The sequence below is a fragment of the Idiotropiscis lumnitzeri genome, chromosome 14 (assembly GCF_059441095.1).
Source record: "Idiotropiscis lumnitzeri isolate Australia: NSW breed Sydney's pygmy pipehorse chromosome 14, RoL_Ilum_1.0, whole genome shotgun sequence".
Taxonomy (NCBI): Eukaryota; Metazoa; Chordata; class Actinopteri; order Syngnathiformes; family Syngnathidae; genus Idiotropiscis; species Idiotropiscis lumnitzeri.
Genome location: NC_142404.1, coordinates 11400420 through 11421034, shown reverse-complemented (window position 1 = coordinate 11421034; position 20615 = coordinate 11400420). Strand labels below are relative to the sequence as shown.

At 39.6% G+C, this 20615-nt stretch overlaps 1 protein-coding gene across 5 annotated transcripts in view; it reads right to left on the bottom strand.

Moving 5' to 3' along the window:
* LOC148323470 (glypican-6-like) overlaps positions 1-11672 on the bottom strand; it is an 81872-nt gene extending 70200 nt beyond the window's left edge. For 2 of the 5 annotated variants that reach the window (XM_088314482.1, XM_088314483.1), the window contains exon 1: positions 10614-11557. In XM_088314482.1, the coding sequence (XP_088170608.1) occupies positions 10614-10764 (151 nt within the window). In that variant the 5' untranslated portion in view covers positions 10765-11557. The other 3 variants (XM_088314481.1, XM_088314480.1, XM_088314484.1) reach the window with 3 other exon arrangements.
* Between the last annotated feature and the right edge of the window lie 8943 nt (positions 11673-20615).

Genomic DNA, 20615 nt, shown 5'->3' with positions numbered 1-20615 from the left:
ACAACTGTTAGGGGCCATCGGCGTGTCATTTTTTTTTTTTTTAAATGACAACCGATGACAAATGGCTTTCTTTGTTTGTATGAAAAAAAAAAATGAAAAGAAGCAACCTTCACGCTGATTTTTCCTCAGATGCTCAATAAGATGAAATTTCACAGATGTCAGATGGGATCTCACCCATGATGGTCGTTTTGAGCAATTTCAGAAGATTCGGGTCAATTCCCGAAAGGAACGTTCAAAAGGTTCCATCGTATTTTTGTGCTTGTACAAAAAAGGTTTGACAACAGAACATCTTTAGAATTCTCCGAGCATGCATCGGCAAACAGCCTCAAGCCTGCTCATCTGCAGGCTGAATTGTGGCCTCGCTCTGTCAAAAGGTTCATACCGCTGAAGCTGTTAGACTTTGCCTTCTCACCCTGACTCCGCCTAACCCTGCAGCATCGCTTCGACCACAATAAAAGTGCGGGATTGCGAGCATGACTTCTTTTCCTCAAGTACAATCATGCTGAGGTCACAGGTTGAGAATGATATTTTGCTATCAATTTGTTGCGTTTGGAATAAACAACCCTGGAAAGCCACACAGCTCAGCGTTAGTTACAATGGTGCAGGAATAGAATGTTAGAGATATTTAAATCAATTCATTGTTCCGAAACAAATCTGTCAAATTAACTCTTTATTAATCGTGTCTTGAAGCAATTGAGGAAAATTTGGGAGCGCTAGGTGGCGCAAATTTACACTAGCCACAGTTATCTTGAAAAGGTAATTTAGTTACTTTATGGATTTTATGACTTTAAAAGCAATTTTGTCACTTTACTGATTACTTGATTTTAAAAGTAACTCAGTAAGATTACAAATTACTGAAATCCTCAATTGAGAAAAAAATTGAAAACCTGTTAAGACAATAATTAATTAAAAGTACATTTTAAACCGTGATGTATTAGAATGAAGCCTACGCGGAAATGGGCCAGTTTTTTTTCTTTTTTTTATAAAAAAAACGTTTGCATCTAATTTTTGGATTAAAATTTGTTAATCTCATACAGTCAATCTTGAGGGTCTTTTTTTGTTGAAGCTCAATAACATTCTGTCATCAGCACAGAGTGGGCAACATATTTTACCATTTTCTTTCACGGATACAAACTCAAAATAACGACTTCATTTCCAGGCTGAAAATTCAAATCTCTCTCCTTTTTCTATTATTTATATCTCTACTGTGAATACGTGCAGAAATGGCGCATCCATCACTTACCCAGACGTGAAGGCTTCACTTCAAGCTGTAAATATTGTAGTTGCCCTTTTTTATGTCTTCTATAATGTACAGCTGTTTTCTGTGTCTTCACCCAGGAATGGGGTCTCTTCTTCTATTTTCTTATTTATTAATTATTAGTTTTGTTCCATGTACACTTATGAGTGAACACTGATTGAAAAAAAAAAATATGTGATCCCTTGTCAAATGTCACTCATGTGGTTGACTGCACTACCACTTGTTGATGAATAGTAAATGTCAATCCTGAATTTGTAAATAACTGTAGTAGCTTCCTTCACTGGGAGATGTAACATGTTCGATTAATCGTTGCTGTTAAAAGCGGATTTATATAAAGTCATAAAGTCATGTGACTTAGACTGACATGAAGGTGTGCTGCAAAGACTGTATCGACCGACAGGGACAGATCCAAAGAAAGAACCACGTCCCTAAAGGTGTCTACCTGCGGCTTTTCATTTCGCTAAATGGACACTCATGCTATTTTAGCTAACATTGTAAAGCACCATACGATGTGAAAGAAGTTGCCCACTCAGTACCCATTGCAGCCCCGGGCCATGATTGAAAAGGGAACGACGCCAACTGGGGTCCCTTCAACATTTTTTCTTTTTTTCCCTCCTAAATGGGTTTTATTTGAGTTTTGTCTTGCTCGGTTGGAAAGTTCAAACCTCGGGGATATCCTCGATCTTTGCGAGCCTGTGAAGGCATTTGAGACTATTATGATTAAGGGCTCTACAAATAAACTTGATTATTTTAGAATGTCAAAATGTGAAGCCACCTAGAGGTCATTTTGACTTCTGTTGTGTATCGGCATGAACGTGTTTGCGAAGAGTTGATCGTCGCCTGTCCCAGAAAAATAGGCTGAACCTTTCGGGGAAGCCAAAAGATGAAGAATATGTTAAAGACATAAACGGAAATGGATGCAGAAATGAACCCGTTTGCTTTCATTATAAATTTTCTTGCCCTAATCGGACAAACGTGGAATTTCCAGGTCAAGTGTATTTATTCAAGTATAAATAATGCCTTTATTCTGGAAAATCCAATTTGAGACTTTTTTTCCGGATCATTGGTTCACCCTGTGTTGTGTCTTCTGTGCGATTGCGCATGTGACATTTAAGGCAGCCTACATCAGAAAAGTCGTCGTGTTTCTGAAGGCAAGCAAAGGCAGAGGAATTGACCTGCCACTGCTGTCTCATGTAATAGAAACCCATACATTTGAGATTGTGGCAGCCCTATGAAGACTGCCTTCTGCCCAACATGACTTATTCGGTCGGGTGTGACAGCAGCTCCAATAGTGCTGATTAGTTGCTCAACAGATGCGGCAGATGTTTACCGGAACGACGGGTCTCAAAAATCAACAATGTGCTGTCTTTTTTTTTTTTTTTTAATTATTTATAGATGTTTTAAATTTTTAACTCCAAGCTTCAGTGAGAAGCAGGCAGGTTGCATGCCTCAAGGGCACGGCCATCCCGCGCAAATTTGCTGAGGTGCTCATAACGCCTCGCCTCTATATGACTCATTCAAAGGCGTTGATCAAAAGGCGTCTATTCACGGGGTGACATCATCTGGAGATGAGAGATGAAAATGTTCACTCACTTTTCCGAGACCGCTTGTGATGTTGGTGACACGGATGCAAAAGGTGCGAGTGGGTTAGTTATTCCAAGCACGAGTGAACAGGTGGGCCTTTTATCAAATATGCAGCCTGGCTTCTTAGACACGAACGTGGTAGACGTGCCAGATGGGATTACTCATTGTTTTTTTTCTCTTTTGTTTAATTAGCGGTGTGCAAAACAATGGAGCTGTCACAAATGTTGACACCAATAGCGGGAATTTATCGACTGATGATACTTCAATGTGTTGTAAACTAAAAGAAAAGCCTTGCATGATGTGCCACAATGTGCTATTTATTGCACCTGAACAACAAGGTCTGTAAATTCATGACATGCACCCACCCATCACAAAATTTGGGTCTACAGGGGGTCCCTGAAAAATTGACTCATTCTTTTCACAGTCCTTTGCATATACAGGTGCCAAGATATTCGATTTTTTCCTTATGGTTTCTCAAATTATCTTTTCCCATTGCCATAAATGGAAATCCAATTCTTCCGTTTCAGCCTCTCACCCCAAAAATTTGTAATGCGTTTTAAAAATTTGCACTATTTATATTTAATTTTAAAAGGAAAAAGATAGTGACATCGTTAAATTGTTTGCCACATTTTTTCGTGCATCTTGACCATCTTGGTACAGGGGAAGAGAGACTTGGATATACGTGGAGCTGCTTAAAACTGCAGCAATATTTGGCATTCTTAGCGGAGGATAAAGAATATGCACTAGTGAATATTATGTTGTCTACATATGTCGCTCCACCATTTGTGGACATATCCATTTCTTATAACACCGTAATAACAACGCTAATCCTTCTACGAAGTTCTGCATTGTTTGAATGCATTGAGCTAAACTGATTTATCTAAAGCAAAGGTGTGCGGTTGTTCCAAATAGACGCGTCATTATCTTTAATCAAATTTTAATTTGACAGTAAACTTTAAGTGGGAGTGGCAATTAACAGCTTGAAGCCCCTTTTTTTGAAGAGAAAAATGGATGGATTGTTGGATAGTTACAATAATTATGCGTTTACTCCCACATTACAAAACACATGCATGTTAAGCCTTTTGAAGACTTTAAATTATGCATGTGCGAATGTTTGTGGTATGTGATTGGCCCAAAATCAGCTGGGCGGGTGTCCAGCCCACATGGAACTAACGAGGATAAGCGATATAGAAAAAGGATGGATGGGGGTGATCAAGTCGCAGTGCAGAAGTGTAACTGATCTCTGGCAGCGTCAGTCAAAAAAGTGACAATTTTCAGAACAGCTCAAGATTGTGCCGTAGATTGTGTCCTTAATGGAGTGTCCGTTTAGTGAAGTCATGCTTTTAAATGCATTTAGGAGGATCAAACACACCCCATGTTGGACATATTTTGAAACAAGCACTATGCCTCGACTTCTCATCCCGTTCATCTTGGCCTGTACTAAATTCCTCCCCACGAGACACTTCTGCTGAGGCAGGATGAAAAACACTCTCGCTATGCTCGCCGCATGCCAAGATTTTTTAGATGAAACCATCACTTCGCCTGCAAACTCACCTTTACGCTTAACTGACGACTTTTATTCCGCCAAACACAGCTGTTTCTCTTTTGAACGCATGACTGAACGACACCAGTAACACCGTCATGCTTTAGCAGCTGTTCCTTATCGAGTTTTGTCGTGCCAATGAACGGAAAAATTGGAAAGTGGCCCGTCATGCTACGTAATATGAATTATGACATTTCCCACGTTCACACAATGCAAAGTGTTCTCGAAGGAATTTAGCGAGAAATTGTGGAAAATCTAAAGCATTTTATTACTTTCGAATTGGACTATTTTCAAACAATGAGGGAAAATCCAGCCACTTTGTTATCAAGCTGCAAAGAAATTCAAACTTATCTCACACTGCCCTAGTTGCCAGACAATCATAGGACATGAAGACACAAAAAAACATTCTGACGTACGGACGCTTTAGAGTCTTCAATGAAACTAACATGCATGTTTTTGGAATGTGTTAAGAAGCTTGAGTGCACAGAGAATCATGCAAACTCCACACAGGAAGGCCAGAGCCAATATAGAAATGTAAGAACCTCCGAACTATGAAGCACAGCGACTAAACTATCGTACTGCTCCAACATGAAGTAAAATGATGGCAATACAAAAGTATGTGCAGGCAATGAAAAATGTTATACATCACCAAAGTGATGAGGGGATGCTCATTCATAAACTACAATGACACTCAATAAGACCTCCCCCAGGCCAAATATGAAAAGTCATGACATGCCAGCACAACAGTGTTTGACTCCAGTCCTGTAGGGGGCAGTATATTCTTATTTTTTTATTTTATTTTTTTATTTATTTATTTTTTTTGGAACGCAGCTTAATTTGGTGTGATTATAATTTTTCTGTCTTAGCACCACACCTTTACAAAGATTTGTGGAGTATTTTGTGTGATCTTGCTGACTAATTAACCAACTAGAAAATCACATTTTTTGCTTTTGGCTTGAATTATAATTGGCAAGGCTACTAAATACTAAGGGTGGGAGGGTACAGGGAACCCTTGATACCGTCCACACCTCGTTTTTTGGGCCACAGCTTGGAGCATTTTGGGGCATATTTTCCCAGTCAGAAAAGGTGAGCAGAAATGCACTTTACCAGCAGCGCATATCCTCCCATCGACTAAACTATCGCTTACGCAGCTTCATGAAATATACACATTCTTGGTGGGATAACCCTGAAATGAGGGCATTTCCAATCAAATCTGGCAGATTGAGCATTCTCCACAAGACTCTAGCAGCTTTTCTCTTCCGCACACTAGCAGTAAGTCGAGTGACAGCGCAGCAGTCGGCTTGGACTTTGTCTGAAAGGGTCCCTCACAAGAATTGCACTCATTGTAAGGTTGACCATGGTGAGTTAAGTTTTGAATCATTTGGTTTTGTTTAACAAAGCACGGTTGTGAAAGCCAGAAGTGACGTCCCGGCATGTGCAGCGAGACGCATTGATAGGCAACTCTTAAACAATAGCCAACCCACTAACGTTTATACGAATCAAACAGCTCCAAAAATCGGATTCAGTCATGAGCATAGTCCTCTAATTAAAAAATACGAATATACGTTCCTTCAAAGTTGACTGTTCGATGACTGGTGACGATCAGTCCATGGCTCACCTGTTTTCCGAAGCTGAGCCATGATTAGTCGTTAGCTGAGCTCTGAGCAGTCGACAGTAGTGAAAATAAATCCCTACTTATTTAGTGAGCATTAAATCAGGATACGAACACAGGGAAGATTTGGTCATAATCCTTCCGTTTCCTTAAAAAGTAAAAGGTACATGTTTCAAGTCATAATTGCTAACATTGAAAAGCCTGTTAACAGCTTTCACTCCCTCCTCATTGGATCTAAAGTTGAAACTTAAATATTCTTTGAGTCTCAACTCCTCCGCACTTGCTAGCATCAAGATGGCCGAGTGGTCTAAGGCGCCGCGTTCAGGACCCAGTCTCCCCCAGGAGGCCTGGGTTCGAATCTCGAATTTCCCCATTGTGGGACTAATAAAGGGAATATTATTATTATTATTATTATTATTATTATTATTAATGCAAAGCGAACGGCAAAACAGAAAAACTGACTACGGCACTAAAGGTCATAATGCCCCGTGCAAAGATAACCCAACGGTACTCGGTTCTATCCCTACTTCAAATCAAATCCTTCTGAAAGCTTCTTCAGTGCCTCAACCACAATGGTGTCCAAACTACGGCCCGTGGGCCAACTGTGGCCCGTCGCCCATTTTTAATTGGCCCGCTTGAATTTTTAAGAATAGAATAGGATATGGATCACTCTTCAACTTTAGCCTGAGTGTATTGCACTTCTCAGTTTTAACAACAGGGGGAGCTATTGTTGATCAAGGCAGTTACTCCAGCAAAAAGGACCAGAGAAGAAGCCGCAGCTAGGAAAAGGAAAAGTTTCCTCTGATGAAACGCCACGCGAAAAGAATGATCAGTATGTTTGGCTCCACATACATGTGAGCAAACATTTTCTCTGTTAACACTAAAAAGCAGAATGAGAACCAAAATAACCGACAGCCATCTTCATGATGTCCTTCGCATCTCAACCATTAAGTTCACTCCAGACCTGCCAGCCATCCTTCAGTCCAAAGTGCTGCATCACTGCTCCCGCTGAGTGCAATGCCGCTCAAGTTTTACGTGAGTAAAATATATTCCACGGTAGCTGTGTATTAATAAGCATGCATGTACAAGTAGGCTACACATGCGACAAATATCAATAATGCGCATTAATTCAGTTGCTACCCTGCTTTTGCGCACCTCTTCTCTAACACAAATCCAGTACATAGCGGCTTGCCAATGATAACCTTAGAATGAGTCCATTATTCTGAATTTCGATTTAACATACCAACAGCCAATGATTTTTTTTTTTTTTTGGAACAGCGCATGTCCGTTCACTTCCAGAAATGTCCTTCAAACATGCACTACAACAGTGAAGACGAGAGCCACTTGCAGTTACTTTGTTTGACTAAACCAAGTGCTGGCATACTTTATGATGCATTCGCGTGTTTATGAGCAGACAACCGATTGGTGCAACCAGGTCAAAAAATGGTGGCTAAATTACACATTACCCAAAAAATGTCCTGAGTTCACCCGTATTACACAGCTGAGAGGAACATCAACAGTCATGTTGGGCGGTCAACAATGGATTACTGGTAATTCAATACCTGCCTGGAATTGATTCCTGGGTGAGAAAAAAAATATATATATGAATAATTTCTTCCTGATTTGTATTTATTCACAATTTTTATGACTGGTTACGACACTGAAATGTCAGTTAAGAAGCAACTTTATGAATTTGTTCTGTTTCTATTTTAAAAATAATTTAATGAAGTGACAGATTTTTTTTTCTAGTGAGCAAGTGATAATGAGTAAGATGACAATTTGAAAATGCGAGAGCTATTGTTAGTCTTCATTTCCGCAATGTGGGTTTTGACGCATCACGTTTTTTTTTTTAATATACTCATTATAATCCCTTAAAAGGGAAATTCTGCGCACACACACAGGACCACATCACACACATTTAGGCACGCAAGGAAAGATTGAGTGTTGCTGTTGCTAGGTCACTTAAACTGGGAGGTGGGTACAGCACTTTGCTCAAGGACACCTCAGCAGTATCCAGCAAGCAAACAAACATTTTTTACATTTCGGTCCGCAGCGGGATTCAAACTGCTCCTTGCCTTCCAGCTCTAAAGCACAAATCTTTAGAGTTTCGAAGATTATATGATATCAGTATCGGTAAGATCTTAATATCAGTATTGATATAGATATGATCCTAGCCTCTATTTCAAGTGATATCGCATGAATAAGGATTTTTGTGATATTGCCTATGATTGTTGCACAGGAGATTTGCGCTGTTGGTTTGTTCATTGACAAAATACTAAAAGATACACGCCTTACGTAACTGTATAGTGATTATTTGCAAGTGTGGGGAAAAGTCTCACATCTCCAGTCGGTGAGCCACACAAGTCAGTCTATCAGTCAGCTATATAATATAATTGGGAGTGAGACGCGCTTTAATTGCCTTTTATAGCATTTTTAATCAAGTGGAAAAAAAGAGTCCCTTGTGGTTGGAGACACTTAAGCAAGTGGAAGCCGCAATTCCGCCTGGCGGTGGCGCGAAATTGTACGCGAGGACGGGTTAGTTAATCTGCTTATGGCTGACCATTCATTATCCATTATCTATGCACGCAGGGTTGGCTCCGGCACAGAGCAGGCAGGCAATCTCACCGCAGCCGCCTGGAGGGACTCTTCCACATTAGGATTAAATATTGTTATCGTCATGTAGAGCAGCTCGCATGTAATTAACTGGCGTGCTTCAAGGAAGTAAAGATGCCCACACTGACCACTGACCTCTGCGATGGAGTATTAGAGGCACAATTCAATGAAAACAAAAGAAAATTACAAGAATAAAAACAAGTGGAAATGCGTCCGCATACCAGAGAAGGAGCCTCAAGCTGACTGAATAAAGTCAGAATAAATGTTAGAATTGTTTGCAAAAAGTTTTTTTTCTCTGAATATGACAACTTCATTTTCTTAAAATAAATGTATTCTTATAAAATGTCAACTTTTTTCCCTGATCTTTTTCTCAAATGAAATGTATTTTATTTAATATGAGTTTCTCCGAAAATATATGTTGAAATATCTAACTTTTTAAAGTTGTACCTAGTCCTTTTCTTTCAATGACAACTTTTGCAAATATTTTCATTTGAATCCTGTAAAATTTCGATTTTTTTTTTTTGTAACAAAAACTTTAATTGTATTAGATTCATTAAAAAAAATCTTTATTATTACTAAAGGGGAATTGTCAATCTTGAAAAATTAGTTTAAAAAAAAAAAAATTGATTGTGGGCATCAGTATGAGGCGTTGTTCGCTACCCGACTAGATAATGAGATAGTAAGTAGACGATCTGACGGTCTTAAAATAGTGGTGACGAACTGTAATTTAGTGATGATGGAGGCGTGGCTTAACAGTGACGAACAGGTGGCCCGGCCACTGGTGAATAACGAATGACAGATGGGCAAAATTGACTGAGGAGCCCACCTCTGAGTGTCACTTAGTTTTCTCTCGTCTTTCTCATTTGACGCTTCATTAAAGTCGTGTCTACACAAAACTGAATACTTCCCCCTCTCCGGATAGGAAAACATTTCCGTCCACACTGCCTCGTTTGTTTTAAAAAATACGCACTCACATCAAATTGTACAGGTGCATTTTTCGGTCTTTGTGCTCACAAACTGGAATATTCGTAAATCGAAGCAATTTTTGAGAATGGATGAATGTAAATATGATGAATCTATTCCCACCCCAAGTCACCTTTGTGTGTGGAAGGCACAGAGATCCATCAGAGGAGTCGAGGGTGGGGCCTGCATATGACCCACCCAATCAGCTTTCACACTTTCCAGGGCTTCATTTACACCTTGAGAGCCAACACTATTTTATATCCATCCATTATCTGAACCGCTTCTCCTTACAAGGGTCGCAGGGGTGCTGGAGCTTATCCCAGCCATCTTCGGGCAGTAGGCGGGGTACACCCTGAACTGGTTGCCAGCCAATCGCAGGGCATACAGAGACGAACAAGCATCCGTGCACACACTCATACCTAGGGGCAATTTAGAGTGAATGCGGGTGGAAACCGAAGTACCCGAAGGAAACCCACGCAGGCACGGCGAGAACATGTAAACTCCACACAGGAAAGCCAGAGCCGGAATTGAACCACGCACCACTGAACTGTGAGCCGGACGTGCTAATCAGTCGTCCACTGTTGCAAATTATCTAAAATTTCGTTCAACCGACTTCCTTGAACTGAGTTTCCACTGTCCTTTTGATTTTCTCCAAGTAGACCAACTTCACGTATCAGAACCGACTTCCCGTAAAACGACAATTGTAATCTCTTGATCCTTCTCATTATATGATGCCCCCCCCGCATATTACTTCTCTTTTTCTTTTTCTGAAAGAAGCATTTTATCAAAAGCCCAACTTTATTCTATTGCATTTTCAGCATAACCTGCATACGCCATGATCATAAGTAGTCCCTTCACAGTAGGGCTTAGTTTTTGGCAACTGAGATTTTCGTTTAGCACACTATTAACAAGTGGTTGAGGTATTGTTCAACCCTCACTTAACAGCAAAACTAAAATGAGCACTATTCAATTGTTTTTTTTTTCCAGGCATAAATAAACACGTCAACTTCTTTGGTGTTTATGTTGCATTGGAATCTTACCTGGAATTTCCTGGAGGGGAACATGCGCGAAGCTGAAGCCCCTGGCCACACAAGCTTCCCTCACCTCGCTGCAATTCCTTGCTTTCAAGTCTGCTTTGGCTGCGATGCACAGCGCAGAAAAAGTGTAAACGAGCATCTCCAGTCCGAGCATTGTGGACTTGGATAAAAGATCCAGGAGCTTCCCTGTTGTATCCTCTGCTAATTAAAATGAAAATAATAAAATACAAAATAAATAAACAAGAGCAAGATCCACTGGTACTTGGATCTTTTACTCAATTAGTGCATGCAAGCACATATCCCAGAGGAGAAAATGTGTTTAAAATGCAGCAAGGGGTGCTTAATTAAGAGCCCCCACCATGCACCGCTGAAGAGATGAAGCGCATGAAGGTGCCACATGGATCCGGAGAAGAGAATCGCTCTTCCCGCCGTTTGCACTCAACTTGTCTGAGCCCTGCAGCAGACGAGTACGGTAAGGACTGAGAGCCTCCGTGTGCTGCGTTCAAGTGTAACTGCTGCGCTGTGCTCCGCGCATCTGATGTTCAGGCGATGCAAAGCAGCTCACAAAATGTGGACTGGAGTCCACTGCAGACACCCGTTCAAAGCACTTGAATATAATGAATTAATTTAGTCGTGGTGCGACGGAAAACGTCAACAAAAAAAAAAAAGTATCATTTGTTGATTTGAAGGAATGCAGAGACACCAGCAGACATTAATGAATCGATGCTGTCTCAACAGAATGAATGCCACAAAGAAAAAAAAAATCTGAATTTAGGGATCAGTGTGAACGCTTCTCTCTCGGCACTTGAATATTTTCTGAGGCACAACAGCGTCACGGTGATTGTTTCTCAATATTCAAGCAATAACACATGTCTGTCGACTTTAGAATATTATTTTTAGATAAAGAATACATTGGCCTACGAATTCGTAAGTATCAAACTCCAGTCCTTGGAGGGCTCTTTACCTGCATGCTTTCGATATCTCCCGCGGTAACACACCTGATTCAAATGAATTGCTCATCAGCAAACTTTGAAGAAGCCTGCTAAGTATCCTGCTAATTTGAATCAGCCGTGTTGCAGCCGGGAGGCATTTTCATGCCTAAGGTGACATGGAAGTTAAAAAAAAAAAAAAAAACTTTGCATTCCCCCGCATTAAATTTTTTTTAAACTTCCATGTCACCTTAGCGGCTCCATATTAATGTGCTGTAGCCTTACTGTAACTATTGAAGGCATGCAATGAAAGAAAAAAATATTCTTAGCCTACTCATTGCAAGGGACAAACACCTTTGAATGAAAGTACCACAAATTAATACATGTGTTGTGGAAGTGGCCAATCGTTGTTCCGTGTCACACAAATAGCTGTAATCAGTTTTAAAATGATTCATTATAGTTCACGGTAGACATTTTGTGTCAACCAATATTTGTAGCCCAACATTTTTACAAGAAAAAAAAAGTGACAAATACGTAAGACTCAAAAAAATAACGAATGAATGTTGAGAAACAGCCATTCCTACTACAGTGCAAATAACTGTGTCATGTGCCTCGCTCCAAAGCATTTAATACTCCTTCGTTGTGATTGGATCATCCTGATGTAATCCTTATGCTAATCACTGCCACTAGGGGGCATATATGCTTACATTTACATGCAATTACTGTACCATGGAAATCCTGTTGCAATTCCAAACCAATGAATTTTGTCGGTTTGTGCTGTGCCATAAGGGATTATTGTTTGTCAACATATTTTATCCCATTGTCATTATTCCACTACACAGGAAATCACATTAACGTGGTATCAAAGTGCATTAAGTCCGTGATGGAGAGGAAGGCTGTGATGAAGAGCAGAAGGCAAAGCCTTCATGACATTATCGATTGTAGGGCATCTTGATCCGAAGGGGTAGATCAGCAGTGGATTAACATGGCTGCCATAGCGGAGTAAATGATTCCTCGGGGTATGGGAAACAATGCGAAGGAACGCTGATGGAGATGTTTTGTCTCATGCAAAATGGATGGGTGGTGCACTGGTAATCTGTAGTGGATAGCGCCATATCTACATCATGTGTGGTTTGATTGCTCATCCAGTATTCACAATGTGATTTCTCCATTAGTCCGATTGCATTTTCAGTGACACAAACATACAATATATATATATATATATATATATATATATATATATATATATGGTAACATGCCATCCACTTCACTTACGGTGAATGGCTGATATATTATGTGAATAACATGTGAAAAATGTAATCTGAGTTGGCACAGGACGTGGGAGTATAAATTAACCAAATCAAGGGGAAGGCTTCACAAAGTCTCACATATTTTTCTTACATTGAAATCCCACTTTGTATCCCCATGTTGAGCAGCAGTGGAAGGGTACTAGAAAATAAAATGCTAAAAATAGTTGTTCAAAATCGACTTAAGTCCTTCCTTATATTAGATAAATAAAACTAAATAGAAAATATTCTTGCTTTCATTGCGGTGATGGACCAGCCAGGACACCTCTGATGTAGTTTCAGCACAGAGTTACGGCCGCCCAACCGCTAAAAGACGAAAACACAAATGGCATCTGTTTGCATTTAGCATTCATCGCCTGGACTTCTTGCGCTTGTTTGACTAACCAGGACTTTTTTTGTCCAAAAAAATGGTACAACGTACCACGATGGCCTCACACTGCAGAGGTTGTGGGTTCGGCCTTCCTGTGTGGAGTTTGTATGTTCTCCCCGTGCCTGCGTGGGTTTTCTCCGGGTACTCCGATTCCCTTCCACATTTGAAAAACATGCATGGCAGGTTGATTGGACACTCTAAATTTTCCTCAGGTGTGAGCGTGGATGGTTGTTTGTCTTTGTGTGCCCTGCGATTGGCTGGCAACCAGTTGGATAGCCTCCAGCACCCCCCATGACCCTTGTGAAGTATAAGCGGATTGATCGCTAAATTATAACAAGAGTCTGGTAGCAGAAACCCTCTTTGCTTACTCTTGACTTAAATTACTCGGTCTGGGATCTTTGGTTGTTATTCCTTCAGCTTGTATTACCCATAAAATGTTAAAAAAAACACACAAAAAAAAAGTGTGTGCGGATTGTTGCTGTGTAATTTTGCATCAGTCAACAGCGACCATGTTTTGGCCTGACAATGAGACGTGTCAGTTGGTGCAACCCAAAAATAATTACGGTACAAGCTGATTTTTGCAAGCCATCTTTCTCAGGGTAAAAAAAAACAAGCCGCCTGAGGTGTGCTGTTATTTTCATTTTTTTTTTCCGTTCTTTTTTTCAAACAAGCTGGGTTTTAAAATCTTTTAATGGCAATTAGCACTATAATTGTGTAAAGTAGGCTTGGCGCAGCTGGACGGACGCCCATTTTGCAGACAGTGGACACGAATTATTATTATTTCTTTTAAAAGACAGACTAAGCAAGGACCGAAGTGGATTTTCATCCGTCACTTTAATCGTCCCTAACTGGGAGTTTGGGTGGACTGGTGAAACGTAAGGACGGAAGCGCTCTAAAATGATGAGTATGTATGGGAATGCAGAATGATCATTTTTATGAATAAGGACAGAGGTATGATGACAGAAGGGTGCCCAAACTGAAGATGGAGGCCACAGGACGGACCGGCAAAATACGGTAAAGTGTCCGTCTCTGGGCTTGTGACATTAATTGTAGTCATTATTATTAATAACACCAGAGTTTCCGGAACACCCAATTCTTCACTGCGGGACTTTGACAAACAGGGAAATGTAACATTCATTCAAGTAGCCAAATTCTTCTTTTTTTATCTGTTTGATCAATGTTCTCTGGCATTGAAGATGTTTTCTGGGATGGAGTATGTGCCGTGTCTGTTTCTTGGGAACGCGTGTCCCCAATCTGACTGCTTGCAAAATTTGCATATGTATGTGCGTGTGTGTGTGTGTGTGTGTGTGCCCTGATGGAATATCTGGGAATGCACTGAGGCGAACTCTTAATCCCTTCTCCGTGGCAGCAGTCATATCACCGAGGCTTGACCCACAGCAGGAGAAATAATAAAGCAATACTGGCTCCAACGGTGCTAAATGAGTAAAACTAGACATATATTGACAGCCCAGTGGAAAAATAAGCGTGAGTCATTCCTGAGCGTGGAGCTGGACACATCCGCGATATTTCTTTCAGAGGGAGGATCACTGAGGGTTTTATGAAAGCACCTGCACACGGCTTTTTAAATTGCTATTGCCTGGACGTCCACCTGAGCCCACTTTGCCCCCAGCTGTACGTCATGCAGTCTGCTCTCACTAAATAAGACGTGAATGACTTTTTATTCCGCCCGTACAGGGCCACATTTAATCTTTTCAGGTGTCCTCATCTGTGCGATACACTGACCAAAGTTTTATCTTCATAGCAGCACAATGTACTCACTGATAAAGTCTTTAAAATCATTTTGAAGGAGTATTATCGATCAAGTGAATCATTTCTGGGCTTTTACTGTGATTGATAAGAACATTTATGAACAAAGATGGAGTAGTCCACCGCATTCAATTCAAAGATTGTCATTAACTCTTTTTTTTTTTTTTTAAGCGCCACTGTCGTATTAACATTTTCAAATACAAAAAAGCAGCACAATTAGCTACTTGGCAGCTCACTAGATAGAAGCAAATTCAAGGGACTAATTTAAGGTGTCCATGATTTTATTTATTTATTTATTTATTTATTTATTTATTTAATCATCTAATTATTTATTTATTTATTTATTTATTTAATCATCTAATTATTTATTTATTTATTTATTCAACTCTAGTTGAAGCTGTTGCGGTCTGAAAAGAGTTTGCAATTTTTTTTTTTTTTTTCAATTTAGAGATTTTAGTACGAGCGCTATACTTCTGAATGGTTTAATATGTTCTACAATGATAAGTGTGTGGAAGGGAAACCTTGACATGCTCAGAAGGTAGGTAAGCTAACACTAATACTAATGCCAACACAACATGAAAGCTGTTCTCGGGAAATTCACTGTGACGCCCGTGCGCTAATCTGGGCGTGTATGTGTTCGGAGAGGCGGAGCGCGCTTCCCTCCCATTCATTTTCCGAATGCAGCCTATGTTCTAAACACATGAGTAGCTCACGCTTGAACTCTTTCCATCTGGACTGCCTGATGCATTGGCGCAGAGTGTCCCCAGTTGGAGCGAAGAGAGCACGTATCGACACTCCGTTTTTGGTGCGCTCTGAATAACAATGCTCTGAGTTTCCGAACGGTCAGAGCAAAGCAGCGCACGCTCGGAGCGTATTTCCAAATGCACCCAAGTGTCGACCGGTGCCGGTCCACCAGTGTTGTACTTTTGACCAATGAAATCTGTAGTCACTATGGCAACACATTCAGAATCAAATTATTTATAGACAGTGTGCAATGTCAACTAAAATGTTATTTAAAGGGCAAATTATTATTAACCCGCCTATTGTTACTTAAAAGCGTTATAACTATGACAGTTTCAAGCCAAAGAATAACATTGATGCTAAAAGCTAACGCAACCTATCCTGTTGTCCCCCAAAATTATATACCAGTGTCTCCCAATTTATTAAGTCAAGGCACACATTTTATCTCCGAAAATCTCACTGCACACCACCAAACAGGTAACGGGTTAATCCAAAGAGTGAACGCACCTTCTGCCATCTAGTTGAAGAGTTAGCATTAAAGTAAAAATTAAAATAATATTTTTAGTATGTGAATAATAATTTCAGGCTTTTGGTGATATTGGAAAATTTCTGCTTTCGTGGCCCACTAATGAGTGGTTGGGAGTCATTGAAATGTAGGCCACTCCAATAAATCATCTGTGGTCACCATGACAATGACAGTTTGATAATCACTTTATTAAAAAAACAATATTTAATCTAAATAACACGGAAGCTTCAAATTATTACACAACAGTGCTTTACGTGGTTGTTTCAACAAAATAATATCCATCACTGATGTTTTTTACGCTAAATTATATATAAAATCAACAAACAGGATAATCATTAAGAAATTGGAAAAAAAAAAACAGTAGCACTTGACTTGAACCATTTTTCGAAAAAAGATGCATTGAATAAAACTTGAGCCTTGTACTGTATATTTTTTTATGCCATAATTCTATTTATATGATGCTCATAGACTGTTTTTAATTAAAGTACGCACAAGGTGGCTCTAATTAAAGCAGATTAAATGGAATTTGTTTACAGGCTCATTTGCTTCTATAGGCGACTAATTATCTCCTGTTGCACTGTCTGAAAGGGTCATTTTAGCACAAAGGAATTAACGCGGAAAGTTTGTTTTGTTTTCTTTTTTGTTGCAGAAGTTCATTATACTCAGGAGGGAAATGAAAGCATAATGAAGATGTCTGTCTCCTTAATAATGTTAGCCAGCTCAAGGATGAAATGTATCCATCAGGGTTTCAAATTGCCTTTTAAAACCAATGAAATCCACTATAGCCTTTGGGAGCAGACTACAAGACATGCTGTTTATAATGTCATGTCATCACTTCTACTCAATGCTGCAAAACTAAAAAGGTCAAAATTAAAAAATGCCGTACTTCCTCAAATCCATAGTGGCCTCTGTTCTAATACAATGTCGGCCTTGACCCAGTTATTTGAGCACATCTATAGACACCTCCTATTTCCCTTTAATAATATATAAAGTGTATCTAAAAAAAAACAAATAAAAAATTTAAAAAAAAAAAACAAGTAGACTGTAATCACCTTTGCTGTTGCAGAATCAATCGTCTTCAACAATGCATTTCAAAATGGATCCAGAACTAATTCCGGATTATTTCCTTCTTTTTTTTTTCATCCGTCAATCAATTATTATTAATGGTAAAGTTGTAAAACGAGTTTGATCAAAATGTTTTGGCTGTCCGAAAAAAGTCCCGTTTAAGTGGCCCATGGCATGCACTAAAAATGACAATCCATTCTCCTCAATCGAGACAAAGGACTCAAGGTTACACTTTAAAAATATATTGCCCAATGCTGTCGTTACATTGTCTAAACCGTGACATTTTGACCTCCCTTCCACCAAGCGGCGTAATTAGCACAAGTTTGAAAGGAGAAGGGATGTGTCACACATTCTCCTGCAGCCAGGCATGGCCCGAACATAATGACATCACTCATGCTTCATCACCTCACCCTTTGATTGCGTTGGTAGCAAACGTGTCCGTGGGGCTGACACTGAGGAATGAAACCATTACGGCGTGCGCAGCAATCAACGCTTACAATATGCAAATACGGAAAACAAGAAAACTAAGTTTCTCCTTCATAAATCCTAACAGGTTGGCTAGTTCAAAATAATGTTTGTGCAGAGCTCCCCAAATGTTGTTCTTTCCTGTACAAATCAAGCTTCATTTACCTCCCCGGGGGCTGTAATTAGCAAGCTCCCAACACTCAGTTGGACCACAGCAAAGGGGAAAAAGGAGCGAATGCATGCATGCAGCAAGGACAAAGTAATGATCACAATAGAGCAGGCGTGGGCAAACTACGGCCCGGGGGCCACATGCGGCCCGTTAAACGTTTTAATCCGGACCGCCAAAATTGAAAAAAATTAAACGAATAAACCTTGTTAATGTTTTATTTTCTAAATACTGTGGTTATTCAAATACATATATATTGTTTTAATGCTTTTCTTCATTTTCATTTCAAATTAAATGTATTTTTATTCTCCAATGAGGTCACCAAAACACTCCATCCATCTGCTCCTGGTCATGGCCCCTCTGACAATTTTAGAACCCATTGTGGCCCGCCAATCAAAAACCAACCCATGTGGCCCCCGGGCCGCAGTTTACCCACGCCTGACCTAGAATGACCTCAATGTAGCTAAACAGACACATAAACAACATAATATACATTTCATGAATTTAACTACAAAGCAGGCTATGTGATCACAAAACTAATTTGACTCGAAAAGAAAATAAATTTTAACCCTTCCTTTAGAATTTGTTTCTGCGCCTGCTTTATGATGCTACTTTTTCCCTGAGGACTAAACTCAGCTTGTGCAAGGTGAGTCAGGTGATTCCAATCTTGATCCTGATTGGATCATTTGCAAGCGTTACAATTGACCCGATTTACAACTGTCCCCGTTCCAAATTGCAAGAAATTGTGAAAACCACCGAATACAATACGCATCAGTCGGAAAAAAAAAAAAACTTGAAAAGGAGGCTTTTTGCAGTGGAGGCAAGCATCTGCAAAGTATTGGTGGTGTAACTAGTACAATATGTAACATGGATTTTGTGGATTTGATGTTGCCAAATTACAATGTTCCATTTCAGGCTCGACATAGTTCTCATCATCATGACACATCCGTGAAAAGAAAATATAGAAATGCACATAACGGTGCCGTGCTACCGCCTGGCTATCATCTTCGGACAGCTATTTGTCCTGCAAAGAGTGTGCCTGTCTTAGCCTCCATCAGCCCATTAAGTATCATGAAGGTGGCTAGTTAATGAGGCCTAGCTTCCTTCTAGAAGCATCTCGCTAATGGAGCGGCGACCAAGATAGTCTCGATGTGATTGAGTAAAAAGGTGCACAATTCTAAGAGTATTGGTGGAACGGAGCGCGTTAATGTCGCCGGTCCACATGAAATATAAAGGGTTGAATGATAAAAAATAAATACAATAAAATAAAAAAATACAGCCAGATGTTCGGGGAGCTGATGGGCTTAATCAGCATTTTGTCATGTCCGCTTAGATGAAAATTACTTATTTATTTATTTATTTTATCATTTTTTTATTTTTTTTTTTTTTTACTTTTTTGTCATTCCTATAATTCATCCTAAAAAACTATTGTTTTAATCATATTTCAACATTCTATAATATCAGGTGCATCCAAATAATTTTTAAGGAGTAAGTCAATTTTTCAGCCTGTGTTACCCGACGACAGTAAGAGGAATGTTAACGCAATGAGGATGAGCTGGTGAAGGGATACCTCATGCTACCTCTTATCTTGCGTAATCTCACACTGGAGATGCCATAAATGAGATCAATGACTCGCACACCATTACCGTATTTTATCTCAATAGCTGCAAAAATTCAAGGGTGATGATGAGATGAAACTGATTATGCTCGCCTGGTAGAAAGAAAAACACCATCCGGGGGCAGTTCCACGTCCTTTTGTGACTAACTTTCATCAAATATCCAAACGTGATGTTTTTTATTATTGATTTGCTCCTTTAATTAGCTGATTTACTGCCGACCGAATTTGTTTCAATTACAAGTTATCTGTCAATTGCCGATGCAATTACGTAGCCACAGACCAGTGATTTGTAACAAGGGTAACGTGGCAGCCGAGTGTGTCGTGTGAGATAATCAAGGGTGCCGAAGGAAATTATCCAAATTATTTATTTTGTCCCAAAAAAATATTATTAATTATGAAAAAAAAAATCTTTGTTCATCTATGTCAGCAATTTATGTGGCAGGGAGAACAGTATTATTCTATTAGATTGCATACGGTACAATAAACTTGTGTATCCACCATTTGCCGTTAAAACAAAAATCATAGCTTCCTGCAAATATTATCAAATCGTGTTCACTTCAAGTCAATTCGGGAGTAAATTGGACCAAAGATCATTTTTATTTAAGAAGTCATCCTTTTTTTGACATATTTGCCTGGCGATGTGATTTTTTTTTTTTCGGATGTAAAATGGTTGCTTTGGCTCAATATAGGTTGGAAAACTGTCCAATGAAACTGATTTGCTTTTTAAAATTCCATTATAATTTTGCTCTATGGTGACTTCAACTTTTCCTCGTGTCTCTGACTGCAGCAGCATTGATTGTAGCCACTGCATGAAATGAGTCCACCCGCTCTCTCAAGCCACTTTCGACAATTCAGTTGCATGAGAAAAAAAATCATGAACTCTGCTAACATGAAAGACAATGAGGATTTACATATTCCTGTACGTCCCTAGAATGATTATTTCAACTGTTGTTTTTAACAATTGAATTGTTTTTGAGTCCCAGCAGGACGATAGCCAAATTTGTTGATTTCTGTTTTAATATTCTGCCTTTTTTCATGACATAAAACAGTT